Source organism: Ctenocephalides felis, unplaced genomic scaffold, assembly GCF_003426905.1.
Source record: "Ctenocephalides felis isolate EL2017-DRISC unplaced genomic scaffold, ASM342690v1 CF-g0.4_SCAFFOLD_01886, whole genome shotgun sequence".
Lineage (NCBI taxonomy): Eukaryota > Metazoa > Arthropoda > Insecta > Siphonaptera > Pulicidae > Ctenocephalides > Ctenocephalides felis.
In genome coordinates, this window is record NW_020538040.1 from 62,982,204 (window position 1) to 63,003,657 (window position 21,454).

General features: G+C 29.3%; 1 protein-coding gene across 1 annotated transcript; it reads left to right on the forward strand.

Annotated features, from left to right (window-relative positions):
- Positions 1–2,660: 2,660 nt before the first annotated feature.
- Positions 2,661–19,750, forward strand: LOC113375187 (neuroendocrine convertase 2). The gene is made up of 14 exons (XM_026615133.1): positions 2,661–2,709; positions 3,275–3,444; positions 5,840–5,944; positions 6,680–6,947; positions 7,024–7,061; positions 8,263–8,428; positions 8,640–8,815; positions 10,148–10,360; positions 11,518–11,618; positions 11,689–11,764; positions 13,581–13,738; positions 15,734–15,898; positions 19,309–19,426; positions 19,579–19,750. Exons 1-14 carry the CDS (start codon positions 2,661–2,663, stop codon positions 19,735–19,737), a joined length of 1,962 nt encoding a protein of 653 aa, XP_026470918.1. The 3' UTR covers positions 19,738–19,750.
- The last annotated feature ends 1,704 nt before the right edge of the window (positions 19,751–21,454 follow it).

The window sequence follows — 21,454 nt, forward strand, 5'->3', positions numbered from 1 at the left end:
TATTTAACAGATTTCTTACATGCATTTTTATAAAAAGTCAATTTAGAATTGTAAATAATATATAATACATATAAGAGATAGTTAAGAATAGCTGTGAATTTGTGTATGTCTTAATATGATATAATAAAGTTTAGAGAAATAAAAAATATATCAAAGAAAAATGAATTTGTTCATAAAATAATATGTTTTAAATTATAGTGCAAACCTCAAATAAACAGAATTTACATTAAAAATACCTTAGATTTTTTTTTAAATATACAATATGCATGCAATTATATCAACACAATAAATTTTCTACTTCAGATCATTGAATGTAGCTTTAGATTTCAAAAAAAGATTCAATATAAAAAACAGATTATGCATTTCATGTGAAAAATGAACATTTTCATTACAACTTTATTAAGACTTAAGAATATGCATAGAATATTCTGCATTTAAATTTTATGTAGTTACTCATAAATATGTAACATATAAAATTAAGGTAGTGTAAGATAGATCCTAAAGCGCTAGTTCATATTAGAGTACATTGAATGATTGCCAAAAAGACTGTTTTTATTTTTATGATTATATGTAGCATTATTATAATCAAAATTAAATTCAAATGCTTATATATGAATATAAATATATTTATATAATTATACATACACGTATATGTATATATACACACATACATGAATACATACACAATTTCTCACCACACACAGAAACGTATGGAAAAATTAATTTGATACCAAATTTTGTAATAATTCATTATAACTGAGACCCCAAAACTAAATTTAGTAATTGAAGTAAGATAGAAACAATTTGCAATAAAAGTTCTTTTACTCAACTGTGCATGTGTATATATATACATATATATTGAATATTTGTTCATGTATGTTTGTAAGTATGTAAGTATTTAATGAGTTACTACAAGATTATGTATAAGCATAATATCTATAATAAATATATTAGAGAATATATGCCAGTAAGAATACACCATATAGTTAAATTATTGCATGATGAAATTCATGTTGATAAAGAAAAATAAACAATAAATACAAAACCGTTTTTATTTTATTATAATTTTTAGACTTAATGATTCTTACACATATTTATTTTCTAGATACATATATAAATTGAATATATTTCAGAAAAAAAAATTAAAAAAAATGATGTATTTTATCATCGTCGATAAGATTTTTCAGAACATATTTACGATCTGTTTCAAAACCTAAACATATTTCTAAAAGCGATGACTGCCTGTTCATGGTCTATTTTGAATATTAATTTGTATGCTAAGCTCGTTATCTATCATTATGAGAAATATTAATTCTTGATTTTCTAATTGCTAATTTCTTTAATTTGATCAATTATTTTGTAATTAAATAATTTTTATTATAATTGAAAATGTTTTTGAATATGAACTGAGTACCCTTATCTTATATTTCAATATAAAATTATCATACAGTTAAAAAGAAATTAATATAAAGCCTTTGTGATATTTTTGAGCAGTTAATTCTTCTTGTTTATATTTCAGAGCACGGTGTAGAGACTTTGGCTTGAAATTTCTGACAAAAGTTGCTATTGAATGACTAATTTAGCAATAAGATAAACGGAAGAATAGCTAATACAACTTTCAAAAAAAAAATTGAACAAGCAAGTTGAAAAAAAGCTTGTAATAAAATGTCACAATATTTCTTCAAAGACCATTTGAATTTTTTTTAAAACAAAAGTGATAATTTTAACATGTTTATTTACAAGCAGTCTATAAGCTGTTATCATTATTTATTGTAATAATTATTTTCCTAATGGATAGTCGAAGGGTTGCCTTCAATTCAATGTTTGATCTACTCTAGTTTTGATATATTTTTTTATTAAAAGGCAACCCAATTGTAATGATCTTTGAAACTTTTTGCAGTAATGCGCGGAAGGACTATTTTCACTTGAAAACGTATCTCCATTTTCAAGTACAAATAGTTATATATAATCACTACTGCTTGGTATCAGGTTGCACTCATCGGAAGATGTGAATTTAAGGTATAGTCGAACCTCTACCACTTACGACACGCACTTCCCAGAATTTAAATTTACTGGTTTATTTAAAAAGCGTTTAAAAGACATTAGTTGGGAATAGTGCTTGCAAGCCAATCTAAGACCAGATTTCATTTACCATTAACAAATGTCATGCTATAATCATTCGAGTCTTTCTTATTGTTTTCAATAAGACATTTCAGACAATCATTGTTACAACTGACTGGAACAAAGGAGTAAAATTTTTGGTACAAGGTTGAAAATACAAAATCATCTGATTAGTGCAGACGATCAGCCGATAGTTCTGTTAGGTTATTTATTGGGAAGTTTAAGCAGTTAAAAATATAATTTTTGTACGGCGTCTATCCAAAATATTCGAGGTAGATTATTATAGAAACTCCGATAGGCAACGGTCTTCAGCCGATCTTTCTAAATGCCCAAAATTGTTTGAAAAATATCAGGAACCACTATATTGCAATGGTTATTAATTGTTGACGAAATAAATTTCAGCTTACTCAAAAAATCATAATCCGAAATTAGAAATTCTGTATTTATCTGAAGTATATATTTTAAATAAAATATATTCGCTAGATCTCAATTCTTGACTTAATCTATCAAAAAGTATATGCAATCAGCTTAAAGACAAAATGCCACTAAAACCTTGTTTAATGGCATTTTATGTCTTAATTTATAGCAGTGCTGATGCTAGATAGGGGATAACTTTTATTAATATCGCAAATGATTTATTGTCGATAAAATCGTATAAAAACAATGGCTTTTTTAATATAGTCAACGTCACTATCCAAATTGTGTACATGTGTAACGCGCAGTTGCTTTGAGAGCGCGTCCACCACGCGCATGCCGCTCTTCAGAGTAAAAAATCAATGAAGTCATGATACGAATATGATTTCAATTTACTTTGCCGTGTTTGTTACTATAAAGGGCAACGCATTAACATAAAATAAGAGAAAAGTTATTTAATAAACGACGTCAAAAAAAACTATCGTTGCAGTTCTGAAAAAGCTTGCGTTTCTCTGAAATGTTAAGTATGCCGAAGTTGAGTGTGCGCAAATCGATATAACATATGTTCCCTTAAATCAATTTTTGTGACGTCATATAGAAGAACAGGCCAAAAACATTCTTATGTGATTGGAAATCAGTGACGTTTACAGTCGCTTAACAATCGCAGTCTCATAATAACTATAGCGACAGTATTATTTGCACGTGACGGTTAAACAGTGACTAGTTAATGATTCGTTAGCGATGATTTGCCAAATTGCTGTCGCTTTTCCGTTTTTATTTGTTATGATTTTAAGCCGATGTTCTGGTGAGGTATTCACGAGTTCCTTTCTAGTTAAGTTCAGGGATGACGTTAACAATGGTGTAGCACATCAGATCGCTAATAAGCATGGCTTCGTTAATCATGGACCGGTAAGTCATCTGAGTTAACTGAATTGTTCACCTAAATTATTAAAGCCTATTGAAAGAAAAAAAAAGAAATCACTTGTGTAATTTGAATTCTCTCTAAACATTCTAAAAAAAATTGGATGCAAAATAGCAATAAACATCAAAAACATTAACTATATTTATCATAAAAAGACTCTGTTTGCGATTAATCTCGAAAAACAATTTAATTTAGTACATTTTAATAATAAAATAGGCTTTTTACTGAATATATTATTCTATACCATTTTAACACGTAGGCGTTCAACAAGTGTGAAAATTCGAAATAGAAAATCATTGAATACATGAACGAGACAATTTCCTAACTGAAAATTCTGGAAGATGTTATGATATCTATAAAATATATTTTAAGATATACATTATAAATTTGTAGTCGAAAATTAAATTTACGAATTTAGCAAATATTGATAATATTAAAATTTGTGTGTTAGTCTATTGATGTCTTTCATCATTAAATACACAGTTTTTCATAGTATTTTATATATTTAATTAATGAAAAGAATATTGTAAAACACGTAAAATATGAGTCTATACAAATATTTTTCACGGTCAAGAATAAAGGGGTGGTTATTTCATTGCTGTTTACTCTATATAGATAATTAAGTTCTGAGAAATAACAGAAGACAAAAAATCGAGTTTTGAAAAAATCGGTTAATTTTGACATACTGAAGAACGCTGGGGTCGGTAATATATTCAGTGAGCTCCAGAGTTTGTTTCATTTGATCATATCATTCTTAGAACTTTTATTATCATCTTATTATGAAATATTATGATAGTTGTACAATATAAGGTAGAAAATCCGTTTCTGTGTATTTCAATTTTGTATTTTTTAATAATTTATATTAAAATATATCTCTACTTCAAGCAATATTGATGAGTTTTTATCAATCGAGCTATGTTATAATAAATGAACGCATTCGCATATTACAATTAAAGTATGACAATATATAAATATATTATCTTATTTTTACAAATGGATCCATATACACAAATATTGATGCATATTAGGATGTAGCAAATATTGATAATAATAAAATTTTGATAGAATAACAATAATCACACCATTTTTGTTATTAGTCTCTTAGCAATTCTCATTATTTACATTATTTTGTTAAGTACAAATGTCTGAAAATCTGGATATTATATTAAAACATATATTGTTTGATCACATATATTTAATTTAATTGTACCTCTGCACGATATTTTCATAATCATAAGTGATCAATTGACCATATGGGATGAAAAATTCGCAGAATCAACGTGTCATACGCGCACATATATTGATTGGATTTAATATAAACGCCACGTCATAAAACTAAAACCATACGCCGAAAATTGTATCATTATGGATTAATAAAAATTAATTACACGTGTCCCACGTATCTATTCTTAATTGTTCGAATTTTACATATTTTCTAAAAAATAAATCTTAACCCATTGAAATTTGATGGAAAAAAACATTCAAAATGTACTATTTTATAAGATTTCTTCTATTAATTTAGATTTATCACTAAATTAATAAAAACTAATTTAATCCAATTGTTCGTATATGTTAACAATTTTCAGCTAATATAAAAAAATATTGTCTACATTAAAAAATTGCCAGTCACTAAACGATCAAAACTTCAAAATCCTAGCCAATATTTTAATGATAACTCAGGAATTTGAATATATAATAAAAGATTCAACTAAGAATGAATCCGTTTTCCGAAGTAATGAAATAATTTTTTTTTCCAAATCAGTTTACGTTCTTCCAATTTAGTTGCCAGATGTAAGTGGCATTTTCCTTGAGGCAAGTTGCGTAGATTTACCGACATGTGTAAATACATAATCGACTTAAATAATTAAACATCAATATATTATTTATAAGTTTCTGTATACCATTATAATATAGAAACTTTTGCAATTGATCAATTTTGCGTCAATTGTCCAAACATTTCAATTATTTTCGATAAATGTTTTGAATATTACACATTAATAATAAGCGAAATTGAAAACGCGCCTAATACGCACACTGAGCACTTTCTAAAAGCGCGACTTATTAATCTATCGCTATTATTTTTAATATAAAAGGGTATTTTTTATTTAATAGGTTGTCAAATATCTCCCTTCCGCCTTTTTGTATTATAAACCAAAAGCAAAAAAGCGGAAGGGAGATATTTGACAACCTAATATAATAAAAATACTTGTTCTAAATAAGGAAGTCTAATTGGTAATTAAGTCAATTTGATGTTTTATATTACATACAATCCTTATCTATGGGTACTATAAATGTTCAGCACCACATTACGAATATTTTAGATTAGTTTTCACAAAATTATCTGCACAATACGTATATATCTCAACAATTTTATTATTTCAGGTGCTTGGATCATCGAGGGAATATCACTTCCAACATCGAACGTTGCCGCATGCACGTTCTAGGAGGAGCATAGGGCATATAAGACTGCTTAAAAGAGAGTCACTGGTATGTTATAAATTGCAACAACAACAAATACTGATTTATATTACATATTTCCAATTTTGAGAGGTTTTTGAGAGGAAAATTAAATAATTCCAAAGATAATATAATAATGATTTACATTTTTATAGTTATGATTTTTATCCGCACTTCATCGCAATAAATATTGAAAAATGCATTAGATTCATTTACACAATTCTGCATAAATCTTCCCTTGAGATAAAAAAAATTCTCGAAAATAAAATACTTTATATATCTTCAAGTTTCAAAGGTTTCTGAACATTTTGGCATACCTTAGAAAAAGTATATGTATGTGCAAATACAAATTTTCGTCGAAAATTTCGGGAACACGGCTCAACCGATTTGAATGATTCAAAAAACATTCGATTCCTATTTATAAAAGAGATGCTGATGTACTTTCTTCTCTAAATCAGCCACGCAGCACGATTGCTTTGAAAAAAAGTTCAATATTTTCAAAAAAAAGTAATCAAAATATAAAAAAATTAAATTTTCAAAAAAGTTTTAATTTTGGGTACGGAAAGATTTAGAAGTAAAATTTAATTCTTATGATACAAAATATCTTATTTTCCAAACGTCACAATTGTTGGATTCAATTTTGAACGTGACAATCGTTAGATTCAATTTTAATCGTGACAATCGTTAGATTCAATTTTAATTGTGTCAATCGTTCGACCCAAGTGATCAAATTGACAATTCATTATATTTGTCATTGATCAACAGATAAATTCGGCGGTACAGCAAACTGGATTTTTGCGAGTGAAACGCGGGCATCGCAATCTGCGCCCCCTATCTCGTGTTCCGCCCAATAATCCTGCCAATGACTTGGAGGCTTTGCACAGAGCGCCTACAGATCCCTACTTTCCTTTGCAATGGTACCTACGCAATACAGGACAAAACGGCGGCAAAGCCCGATTAGATCTCAATGTGCAGGACGCTTGGGCGCAGGGCATTACAGGCAGAAATGTTACGACAGCGATTATGGATGATGGTAAGTACTTATCGATAAAAAAAAACCTATAAAATACGCAGTAAAATAGCAGTTATATTTTTATTGTATTTCACAGGCGTTGATTACATGCATCCAGATTTGAAATACAATTATGTAAGTATATAATCCACATATATACATACACAGAATACACACAATACATGTTCGTATATGTGAAATATGGCTATATACTACCAAATATTAATAAAACTAATTGCCCTGTTTTGAATACATTTTGGTAAGTATTCAGCGCTAAAATAATTTGGCTGTTAAAATGTATGTAGTACGTATACTTAAATTGCCGGAGTTCTAATAATTAACACTTTGCCGTCCGCACGTCTTGTAAAAATTTATTCACTTGGCGCCGGTAGTGCTAATTCGTTATCACTTTGCTTGTCCCCGCCCATTCTGAATATTATCGAAAAATTATAAATTTTTAGTTCTTACTAATGTTGAGGGGTGTAACTTTTTGTTATCTAAATTAAAACACCAACAGGATGGAAAGATTTCTGCCACTGGCCAAAGGAAGATACTGTGCTCATGACACCACTGTGGTGTCGCCGGCTGTTAAGCGCTAGTTCGCGCTCGACACCACTGTGGTGTCGCCGGACGGCATAGTGTTAATAATATATTAAATAAAAAAATACAAAAGTAGCAACATGTTTATGTTAATTATATGCGAATATATTTAAAAAAAGCTCGAGCTTTTTAAGCCAAAGTGAATTTTAAATTTAGAGATAAAATGTATAAAGCTTTTACCAAACTGAAATTAACAATAATTTATTAATATATTTATTTTATATTATAATTTAAATAGTTCTTATGGAAATCCGCATTAAGAAAAGACGCATAATAAATGTACAAAAATCGCAATAATAATATTCGCGAAACAATTGTTTGTTACTTCATGCTTTTGTATTTTTCTATTCACATTATGCGTGGCATTGCGTTACATTAAATAAAGTTACTGTATAAAATTAACTGTTTAAACCCAATTTGCGTTAAACGGCTAAATTTTATAATATAGAATTTCATGATCAATGGAAGCATGCCTTAGAAAAATTATAACCATGTTAAGCAAACCTTTATATTTTTGAAAAATTAAATAATAATTTAATTATTTAATTGAAATAGTTTTCAACAGCAGTGGTCATGCCATACATGACTTGAAAGTATTGTTTTCTTTTATTAAAACAATTCTATTAAAATCGAATGATGAATGAATAAAATTTTAATAGCCTATTTGTGTTGGTTAATAATTTAGTATTACTGTTGTAATTATTCAGAATAACCGATTCATAAACGATATTTGCAGAACGTTGAAGCCAGCTATGACTTTTCTAGTAATGATCCTTTTCCATATCCGAGATATACCGACGATTGGTTTAACAGCCACGGAACAAGATGTGCTGGTGAAGTTGCAGCAGCGCGAGACAATAAAGTTTGTGGAGTTGGCGTCGCTTACAACTCGAAAATTGCCGGTAATGTTATAAATACTGATAAATTTAAAAACTGTTAAACCACTTTAGATCACATTTCTTTTTAGTAAATAATAATGATAAAGATGAATCACTTATTTAATATTTCCATTACTAAAGATTTATTTTGCCTTTTTCCGAGATCTTTTGAAACTTGTCTTCGCTACTTTTATTTTCTCTGTGTATGATTCTCTCTTATGTATATTATTTTCAGGCATACGAATGCTTGATCAACCATATATGACCGATTTAATCGAAGCTAACTCCATGGGTCACGAACCACATAAAATCCATATCTACAGCGCTTCATGGGGACCCACAGACGATGGTAAGACGGTGGATGGACCACGTAATTCTACCATGCGCGCCATAGTGAGAGGAGTCAATGAGGTTAGATATCTCTTCGGAATATTACTAGATATATGATTATATTCTGAGCCTTACATAAAAGATATAAATTTTTTACAAATAATAGCCGCGCTATTATGACCTTGCATTAAGGGGGTTGTTCTTTTTTTTGTTACAAAAAATGCAAGGTATTTGTTTTTATTTTTCTCGAAATGTATTGATCATAGAGACATGCGGTTTTTTTAAACAAAAATTACAAAATCATAGAATATTAAGAAATTTTATATTTTTTTTTGTCGCCGTCATTTGTTAACCAGGGGGCGCCAAAGTAGGCATTGCAAAATCGATCTCTTTTGCGGTGCCACAGATAAATCCGTTGCGCATCGCCTGAAACAAAAAAAAAACCAAAACTACGTTGAAGAAGAAGTTTGAATCCAGTCCCCCTACCAAAATAAAAGAAAAAAAAGCAAGGAGGAAAAAAATGGCAGCTATTTAAAAAAGTGTTAAAAAGGGCCCTTTTTTGGGACGAGAAGCTTCGCAATTTTTTTTTGCGTAATGTTATCAAGTTGTTTGAGGTAGGGGGATTAGGTATTGCAGTGGTGAACAAATTAAAAAAAAATGCAAGTCGATCCGACTTGTAGTTTTTTTTAATTTGTGGCACCGCATTGAAAAAAGTCAATTTGAGAAAAACGTATTTAAAGTTTTTAATGTACTAAATACACCATTTAATTTAATGTACTAAATACACCATGGTGTTCAAAGATGGTGACACATTAAAAAGGTCATGTGCATGAGGTATTATAATGAAAAAGAGAGCAGCTGGCATACAATAGCTCCGGAGCGATGAAAAAACGGTTTCAGAGGATCATACATATAGAGATATATATAAGGCTGTCAAATAGCTCCCTTCCGCCTTTTTGTATTATAAACCAAGAGCAAAAAAGCGGAAAGGAGATATTTGGCAACCTAATATCTATAACTTCGTCAAAAAAATAGATATTGAGATGATTTTTTTTTTTAAATAATTTTAAGGTTTTTAGCTTTCATAATATCAAAAAATCTCGAAATCGAAAAAAAAATAAATAAAAAAAGAACAACCCCCTTAAAGCATCCATTTGGCGACTTTGGTTTGCCTCACTATCACTAAAATTTAAATATTTTGAATGGAGTTCGTTAACAAATGCTATTCCAATATTGGAATAAAATAGCAAACATTTTACAATATGTCATGTACTGAAATATTCCTATTTTGTGAGAGTTTGATCCGACAAGGTCCTACACTGAATATAACCAACAATACAAAAAATGTGTACTATAAAATAGAGATATATTATAATATATTAATAAGTGCCGAAAACATCATTTACATAACAGGGCCGGAATGGTTTGGGAAACATTTATGTGTGGGCTTCCGGTGACGGTGGTGAAGAAGACGATTGCAACTGTGATGGCTACGCTGCATCTATGTGGACAGTATCCATCAACAGTGCCATTAATGATGGACAGAACGCGCACTACGACGAGAGCTGTTCCAGCACGCTTGCTTCCACTTTCAGTAATGGTGCCAAAGATCCCAACACTGGAGTGGTGAGATTATTTCACAATCACACTTACTTTACATGCAAAAACTTTATCTGAACACGATAGGATGTACAAATTACGAAATATTAGCAACTCATATTCTCGATATAAGGAAAAATATTTAGCTTTGATTACACAGGTCCACAAAATAAAAAAATATCTGTATTGGGTGTACGACATATGTTTTCCAGTGCATTTTTTACCATTATCTCCTGTCTAGAAATTTCTATATGATAATTACAATGTTATAAATTTTGTCGTTTTCTGGCTCTTTTTTCCTTAACAACGCATTTTTCATTTCTGTTGAGAATATTTTTTAGCTTTCAGCAATAATTTGCAAAAATATTTACTTCCTATTGCTTCTAGATAATTTGAAAACATATTTGCATTTAACTGAAAATATGTTTTCAAATTACTGATGGAAGTTATGAAAAGTTACTCAACAGAGATAAAAAAGCGTTGCAAAAATCCGTTGTACGGATTTTTAAGGAAGAAAGGACCAGAAACAACATAAATTATAAGATTTTAATTATCTCGTAGAAATTTTTCTAGATCGGTGATTTTGTAGTATTTTTTAATCTTTAATTGCTTTTGCAGTTTGCCCCCCCCCCCCAATGTTTACTTAGATTCGTGTTCAGTGGTAAAAACTACATTGGAGAGCGTATGTCGCACCCCCCCAATACAGACAACTTTTTTATTTTATGATCCTGTATTATTATTACTAGCTTTTATGCAATTAATTTCTTTGTAATGTACATAAATGCTTATTAACATTCTAAAGAGTTGAAAGTCGAGAACGTGTTCCATCATACGTGAAAATTTAAAATAAAATTAATAAACTCGCTATAGAAATATTTAAACTAATGTGATAAAATATTAAGATTAAGTTTAATAAAAAAGCACTTATGGATATGAAAATTAATTTACGAAAATATCTAGATCTATGTAAGGTATCTCAACAAAAATAGTGGTTTTAATCAAAATTAAATGTATCTTCAACTACAAAATTAATATAATATATTTATATATAATAGAAATAATTTTCTATGAAGAAGATTTAAACATATTGAAATTTTCACGATCACTTTCTAGTTTATAGAGCTATGAAAATATTCCTAAAATATGAATATTTTGAAATGTTGAACAAACTATTTGTCTCTCAGGCTACAACAGATCTATATGGAAAATGTACTACAACGCATTCAGGTACTTCAGCCGCTGCGCCGGAAGCTGCAGGAGTGTTTGCACTCGCGTTAGAAGCCAAGTACGTTTAATATAACATATTATATTATATATTAAATTAATTTGCAATAAAATATTATATTTAATTTCAGTCCGCAACTGACATGGCGTGATATTCAGCATCTCACAGTTTTGACATCGAAAAGAAATTCATTATTTGATGCAAAAGTGAGCAAAACTTTATTTAGTTGCTGCTAAATATATATTAATTATTAATATAATATATATTATTAATATAATATATATTATATATATATATATATATATATATATATATATGTAAATTACTAAAAATAAATAGAAACTCATTCAAAATGCCGAATAATAAACAGTACCATAACATGGAATATTAATTTTCGTATCTTAGAACGTAGAAAAATATATGAAAATTCGTTATACTTAAAACGAGTAAAACAAAATATAAACACAGTGGTACACCGACATATAAGTTTAATTTGTATCGCTCGCATTTCAAAGCAAATTTTTCCATATAAATACATTGAAATGCCATTAATTCGTTCCATCGTTGCGCTTTTTGTGAAGTTTTTTGAATATTAAAAACAAAATTACTATTTATTAATTAATTTACTTATTTTTTCTTGCGCAATATCATTTCCATTCATGATATTGCAGAAATAAGTTTGACAAATTTCGCTGAACAGCTCCCATGCACGAACTGTTGCAACCGTTTCGGCGTGATTTTTATTCACAAAATTTTAGAGCTCAGAAAACTGCTTAGAAAACATTCAAGTTCAAACATTCATCAATTCAAGAGGCATGATCCTTTTCTTTCGGCCCTTGGATATACCAGTAAATAGTATTTTTTTAATGTACAAAAAGCAAAAACGCAAACTTAGCATATATAACTGCACAATGACCACTACAACGTATAGTTAAATCAAAGTTTGCACCAATATTAAGGACAGTTATGCCTCTTTTAAATGAGCAATTCCAGGTATTTAGTTCACAGTATATAGATATATATATATATATATATATATATATATATGTAAATTACTACAAATAAATAGAAACTCATTTAAAATGCCGAATAATAAACAGTACCATAACATGGAATATTAATTTTCGTATCTTAGAACGTAGAAAAATATTATATGAAAATTCGTTATACTTAAAACGAGTAAAACAAAATATAAAACAGCTCGCATTTCAAAGCAAGACATATAAATTTAATCCATATAATTCATTAATTTATTTAAATGTATAAACATTCGTTCCATCGTTGCGCTTTTTGTAAAGTTTTTTTGAATATTAAAAACAAAATTACTATTTATTAATTAATTTACTTATTTTTTCCTGTGCAATATCATTTCCATTCATGATATTGCAGAAATAAGTTTGGCATATTTCGTTGAACAGCTCCCATGCACGAACTGTTGCAACCGTTTCGGCGTAATTTTTATTCGCAAAATTTTAGAGCTCAAAAAACTGCTTACATTACATTACATTCAAGTTCAAACATTCATCAATTCAAGAGGCATGATTCTTTTCTTTCGACCCTTGGATATACCAGTAAATCGTATTTTTTTAATGTACAAAAAGCAAAAACGCAAACTCAGCATATATAACTGCACAATGACCACTACAACGTATAGTTAAAATTTCAAACGTTAAAATAATCCTCGATATATTCACCTGTGTAAATCGTTACTACACAATAATATTAATATATAACTGAAACTGACTAACTACAAAAGAATTTACTATTATAAGAACCAAAATATTTCCTTGTTTTTCATATTTTCATTTTGCCATCAACATTTTTTTTTTTGGAATAAATTCTCGCAAAAACTCGTATCACGAATTTTGCTCGTATGTCGAAGCAACAAATCGCTTATTGGCGGCTCTTATCTCACCACACTCGAATGTTTCGATCCGACTTATGGTCGCTCATAAGTCGGGGTAAAACTGCATATTGATATATTTTACGCGACTGATTAAATTACTTGTCTTTGATCTTTAGGGACGGTTTCATTGGACAATAAACGGTGTGGGTCTTGAGTTCAACCACTTATTTGGATTTGGGGTACTGGATGCTGGTGCAATGGTACGTCTAGCTAAACATTGGAAAACAGTGCCGCCAAGATATCATTGTGAAGCCGGATCTATATTTGAGCCAAAGTAAATATAAACTACTTAATACAATGTACGATCTTCTATGTTTTCATATTACTATGCGCATTTGACTCAACATGGCAATTTTAAAAATTGATTACAAAACCATTTATTCTAAATCTAATTTAAAAATAAAATTCAATTCTTTTTTGCACATAATATATTTGATTCTATTTTCTCTGGAAAATTAATAAACAAAATTTCTTCTACAGAAATAATTCTATTACGGGTTTGTTTGGTGTGCACAGTTTGTGACGATCCACAACTGCCCCAAAGACATTCCGAATTTTTGCACTGTGTAAACAAAAATCCACAAAAGTATGGAATTCCTGTTGGTACACAACCCAAACGGACAAAATGGGTCTGCGTATGTGTCTGAAGGTTGTGGACTGTCATCTCTTGCACATCAAACAAACTGTACATTGCATATATTTATAAATTTACACACACACATACAGTATATATATATATATATATATATATATATAATAGTAATAGTAATCTGCCCAAAGGCAGGTCCATCAACCATTTGCATTCTTCTTATTCCCTAACCATTTAGTCCTATTTTACCTTGGACGACATCATGTAGAAACCACTCGCAGAATGGGTCTTATCCAATTTCCTTTCCTTTTAATGTTAGCGCTCAGAATTCTTTCTTCGCTCATTCTTCTTAAAACTTCTTCATTTGTTACCTTATCTTCTCCATTCGTCTCCAGCACCACATTTCAAAACACTCCAGATAGTTTTTGTCAGCTTTTTTTAGAGTCCATGTCTCTGATCAGTACAGAGCTATACTCTGGACATAACACTCTTCACAAGCCTCATGCGCAAGTCGAGACTCAGTTTGCTCGTCAGTAAATTTCCCTTCGGCGTGGATGCCGCTTGTGATCCTTGCCATGATCTCTCTTGTGCAGTATCCGTCCCTGGTCAAAATGTTTCCCAAGTACATACTTAAAGTGATCTACATCATCAAACTCTCGAGTTCCTACAGTTATCCTCAGTGGCTTTCTTCCTTTCAATATCCTCATCACTTTCTATTTGTCAATGTTAATCCCCATTCTGTATCTTCTAACCACTTCGATGGTTCTGCTCATCAGGTTTTGTAACTCGGTTTTAGAAATCACCACGATATCAACTGTGCACTTGATGCTGACAATTCTTCTTCCCTCAATCGAAATATCTCAGGTGTTGTAAGTGCCTCATTGACGAGCCATTCTCCCCACAGGTTGAATGAGATCAGTGACATGCAGCATCCTGCTGCACTCCTCTACCTATTTCAATGCTGCTTGTGCCTCCATGGTTCACTTGAACCTTTACTTTCAGTTCCATATACAGATTCTAAATCAACCTGTGGTCTCTCAAATCGATGCGAATAGATTCCAGTTGATTGTCAAACGCTTTTTGCCAATCTATGAAACAGAAGCAAATGTACTCATCAACTATTGCTTTCTTACTTCCCTTGTCTTGATTATCCTCTTTCTCTTCTTCAATAGCAATATTATATATATATATATATATATATATATATATATATATATATTTATATATGTACTTTAGATTTTTGTTCGATGTTGAAAGATACTCTTAAAACACTTTTAAAATGTTAGTTTGCAGTCAAATAGAGGAAATAAAAAGCAACAAATAATTAACTATTCTGATGTTTCAACGCTGATTGTGTTATCATTCAGCATGTTTAACAAATTCAAAGCAGGAAAAAACAACTTTCAAAGACAATTTTCATAAAGCAACCAACCAATAAATAAAATAATTAACTAAAAGGTAAACAATAAAATTATGTAGTAGTCACATGACTGACTTGCTTTTCATTTAAACTATTTGGCTGCAAAAAACACTTCAAGTGCATAATATATATATATATATATATATATATATATATATATATATACAACCATATATTATATATAAATTTATATGTGTATAGATGCATATAAATCTTATGGTGAAAAATATATAGTGTTAATTAATATATTATGCTTATAGCCAAATTCCTTCAGATCGATCATTAGTGCTAAAAATTACAACGGATGTGTGCGCTGGTACTGACACTGAAGTACGATATTTAGAACATGTACAGGCAATTATTAGCGTAAATGCAAGCAGAAGGGGTGATTTAGAAATGTTCTTAACATCACCCATGGGTACAAGGTATGTGTATTAAAGTCTAAGATTCATATGTCTACCTAACTATCTATCTATCTATATATCTGTCCATCCATCTTTATATATACATATACACACAATAATATATAGTAATAATATATATAGTTCATGTATAACATGAATAAAAAACATGGGATATGCATATCTAGTTATTTTGAACAACTCAGGTGATAACAAATCATTATTGTAATAAAGCATGTACAAAAAACATGGTATGTGCAATTCTAATTATTATAAACAACTCAGGTGATAACAAATCATTATCATATCAGTCAGATGTATATGTATACTTCAATAATAAAATAATGATTTGTTATTAATTGTATTGTTCAAAATAATCAGAATTGCACATACCATGTTTGTTATTCATGTTATATAAAAAATGATTATTAAAATATGGATATAGAACAATTTTTATCGAAACACCATTATAAATGGTGCTTTCTCAAAAATTATTCCTGCAAACTAATATGCAATTCTTTTGTATCAAATATTTTTCAAAATTTTGCTTAATCGCTTCTTCTTTGGCATAATCTAATATACTAGTTGTATATAAGATGCAATTGCATCATTAAACTTACAATTAGATTTTTTATGTCTACTAGATAAAGACTAATTATTGGTACATACACAAATATAAGACTTCACCAGTTATTCTATGCTAAAAATAAATAATTCCATACATCATTTTATGTTTCTCGACAAAGTCAATTCTAAACGCTCAAGTGATACATGAATGCAAAATATTTTGAAAACAATTTTGACATATGATAATATATTTAAACTTACCCCATAAAATGACTAACAACAACATATTGCATTGAATGTTGTTACAAGCCTTCAAATTACAATAATCTTTGCTCATAAGCCTTTTCGTCTCATATAGTTTCAGAGTAAACTTTGTACGTGTTTGTCTATGATTGTATTAAAGAAATAGGTTGTTATTAAATAACAATAAAGTAAAATGAGAATTTAAAAAAAATAACAGTATACCTTTGAAGTTCCGAATTCTGAAGAATTTATATAATTATAGATTGTCACATCAGTTTTATACTGTGTTAATATACATAACAAATATATTATTCAACAATCTGAAAAATTATTAAACACATGAGAAACATAATTTATTTTAACGATATTCACTTCAAAGACATAAGCCAATTCTGTCACTCTGTGCACAAATGCACAACTGCACGTGTTTAAATATAATAAACGACATTAGTGCCGCAGCGTTTCTGAGCGCCTCTGGCGACGAATCACCGAGTCAAAATTTGCTGTTTGGAGTTTAAATATTTCCATGTCATGGCATCGTGCCTTAACTGCTGGAACTTACCGTTTTCGAGAAATAAAAATATTTTTTTTACATTTTTTGAGAAATTGGAAATTTTTGAAAATATCCGATTCTTTTGAAAATTTCGAAAAATTCTCAAATTTTTGTAAGAAATCGTTTTTTTTAATTTTGATATTTTTCGAAATATTTTGAAATTCAGATTTTTTTCAAAATGATGAAAAATTTCGAAAAACTGTGTTTTTGAAACTTTAATTTTTTTTTGAAGTTCGAAAATTACAAATTTTTTTGTAAAACCACTTTTTGCACACCGTCTACACAAGCAAAAGGTTTTTTGAATTAATCTAATCGGATGATCTGTTCTTTTAAAAACTGCATAACCATTTCAACACCCTTTGCGCTCCATATCTCCGGAACGGCAAGATGTGCCTTTTGCAAAAATGGCTCGTGATCGAGTACAATCCGAATGTTTTTTCAATAATACAAATCGGTTATTCCATGCTGTCGAAAATATCGAGGACATTTGAGTTTATTAACATGTTCAAACATGTTTGAACCATATAAATAAACTTCAACATTAAAAATCTTGGTGCGGAACAAAAAAAAAAATACACAAAATGTGTACACATTATTAAAATATCTATAAAATATCTGAAAATTTGATGTGCATATATCATTTTTGACCGCCAAATGACATTTTTTTACTTTTTCTTATTAAAGAGTCCATAACCAGTTCTTCGTTTAGTAAAATAAGTAAAACATCAGTAATAAGTAAAATGTTTTTTGAATTATTCAAATCGAACTTTGCGTTCCCTTAAAAACTGAATTACCATTTTTGTTTTTTTTAGCCCCGTATCTTCGAAACGGCTAGACCTGCCTATGCCAAAAACTAATCAGCACGTCCCCTTATCAATACAAATCGAATGTTTTTTAAATTATTGAAATCGGTTGATCCGTGTTCCCGAAATCGTCGACAAAAATTTGTATCCGCACGCACACATACATCAATTTTTTCTAAGGTATGGCAAAAATATGTAATTAAAATTAATACAAATACACACATATTCCAATGGGTGTTCTGCCCTACACCGCAGAGCCCGATATGGGCACTATTTTCAATTGGAGAAAATTGATATCAATATTACATTATATCAGATTGTCTAGAGCGGGTTTTGGAGCACACACACACTACACCTGTGTATATAATTATACTCACACACTATATACCATGTGTATATAATTTTGTTCACATATTGTTTTTAAATGGCATCTATCGAGATGATAGAAAAAAATTAAATTGTTTTCCTAAAAAATTTCGAGTCCAGTTTAATAGGGGGTACAACACAAAAATTATTTATAAAACACAAAGGCCACAATCAATGAATAAAATATTTGAATAATGCATATATCTTCAAATCAGTTTATAATAAATTCTGTCTTCATAAAATAGTCTGTCGTGCATAATAAATCGTTAACAAAGAATGATTGAATGTATAATATTTTGAATAATAAATGACCAATAGATGCAATTTTAAAATTAACCACTCCTGCTCTAAATTTTATATTTATGCTTTTGATTGGTTATTTTCATTAAAATATATGTTGTCAATTAGAAATCGCCTAAAAACAACGTGTCGATATTGTACGAATTTTCTTCCTTTTTAATTAAGTTAATTGCCACATATTTTCATATTATTATATAACTTTTTACAACTGATATAAGATATAAGCTTATATCATATCAGTCGTAAAAAGTTATATAATAATATGAAAATATGTATATCTATCTAGATAGATTACAGATTTTTCTGCTTTTCTAGTATCATATTATTTTCGTTAATAGGAAAAAAATCTAGTTCGAAAGATTTTAATTTGCTACTACATATAATCCAAGCATTTCAAAAATAATTAAAACGTTAAATACAAAGTGTCATAGAAGCAAAATTCATAACTCGTTTAAGAATATTTCTCAATTTCTCAGTCATTTCAATCAGTGACCATATAATAAAAAATAGAATAATTAATTGAATTAGATTGAGTAAAATTGCCATCATTATATTTGAATGTAGTAAAGTTTAGAATAATGTTTAACTGATTCCATTTACAGATCAATGATATTAAGCAGAAGACAGAACGATAATGACCAAAGGGACGGTTTCACTAAATGGCCATTTATGACCACACATAGTTGGGGCGAATATCCAAAAGGAACATGGATTTTAGAGGTAAATTCATATTTATCACTTCAAATATGTAATAATTATATAATATATTATATATTTATCACTATAAATATAAATAATAAAAGTCAATAAATAGATTGGTGTACTCTGAAATCGCATATACGCAAATGTGTAATACTATATTTTCTTTTCAGGTGAGATTCAACTCGAATCAGCCCCAGTCGGGATGGTTACGCGAATGGTCGCTTGTACTGCATGGAACAAGGGAGCCCCCATACGATTCATTACCTCCGGCAGCCCCTCACTCAAAACTCGCCCTGGTCAAAAAAGCACACGAAGAAAAGAATTCTTAATCAATTTATTTAACATGATATGCATCCATATATCAAAACCCATATGGAACTTGGAATAAACGGTTTATTGATTTCATTCTACACGCTTGTAGCACCAGGTGCAATTTGCTTTCGAATACCTTTTGGAAAAGTGATATGTATTATGTATATTTTATTATCGAAAACCACATGTGGTGTTGTTTACTGTGGTTAAAATTAATAAATGTTATCAATTTATTTAACATGATATGCATCCATATATCAAAACCCATATGGAACTTGGAATAAACGGTTTATTGATTTCATTCTACACGCTTGTAGCACCAGGTGCAATTTGCTTTCGAATACCTTTTGGAAAAGTGATATGTATTATGTATATTTTATATCGAAAACCACATGTGGTGGTTGTTTACTGTGGTTAAAATTAATAAATGTTTATTTATTTTGTATAAAGATATAAAAATATTTAACTGGAAAATGTGATGTCTTTTAATAGATGCTATTCATTGGTTGCAACAAAAATATACATGTAACCTACGTTAATTACTTGTGTAATATATATTTAATGCAAAATTTTGTATAGTTTTATGTGAAGCATTGAAAATAAAAATATAAAAACAAAAAAAGATTCATAATCCAAGTATCATACAAATTTTTTGATTATTTTTTATTGCAAACATGTAACAAGTAAAATTATATGGTTTTTAGAACATAATTAACTCTTTATTCGATCTATTAAAATGCAAGTATATAATCAGCTAACCTATAATAATATAAAGCTATGTCCATGCTAATATTATCACTTATATCATTACTGGGTCCAATTATTATTATTATTTTAAAACACATTAACATGTTATCAATACTGATATTCGTTACATTATAGTGAAGCTGAAAAGCAAGCATAAATAATTTAAACCATAAGTACTCCAATCAATACAACCGGATAAATTGAAGTACATATAGAACTTAATATCCTTATCTGTACATATATATTGTACTGAAAATATGATAAATAAATCAAAACTAAAGATGTAGTTCGTAATTTTATTTGACAATAGAATTGAGTCAAAGAAAAAAGACATGCAGACGCTATACTTCCACTTTCAAAAAATGTAAAAACATATATGTGCACCTTACACCCAGTGGTGTTGAGCTATTTTTTTTACCAGTTCAGCAGAAAACCTTTCCCGACTCCAATTCACGGTTCGGAAAAACAAGCCGGTTTGTTCCGTTTCGAGTTCGGTTCAAACTCGTGTTTATTATTATGAATACATATAAAAATTTGTCAAAAATTAGAATTGAGCTAAGCAATTCATTTTAAATTTATTTCAATACGTCAGCCAATTCTCGATATTAAAAAATAATCTTTAGTTCCGGAACGCGTTCCTAGCCAAGAAGAAAGTACCGGAACGACGTTCCGGAGTGTTTAGGCTCTACAACACCACTGCTTACACCGATGTACTACCAATTTTCAGCTAACTACATAAAAAAACTCGTAAATACATTAAGCATTATTCTATTATTTATAATTTAACGTTTGTATAACTTAATTTAATCATCACATCAGCCTATGTGTTTATTTTAAAGAATACGAATAAAATATTTTTACTGACAATTCATTATGTGCATATCATTCTTAAATTTACAGTACAATTGTATTTACAGAAAAAGTGTGGATATTAAAAAAAAAACCATTATATTTAATAAAACTCGAGTTGGTATTAGCATTTTTAAT

Coding starts and splice junctions, on each gene's coding strand:
- LOC113375187 (XM_026615133.1), top strand. CDS start 2,661: ATGCCACTAAAACCTTGTTTAATGGCATTTTATGTCTTAATTTATAGC. Junction 11,765..13,580: donor ATTCATTATTTGATGCAAAA/GTGAGCAAAACT, acceptor TTTGATCTTTAG/GGACGGTTTCATTGGACAAT. Junction 13,739..15,733: donor GGATCTATATTTGAGCCAAA/GTAAATATAAAC, acceptor TTATGCTTATAG/CCAAATTCCTTCAGATCGAT.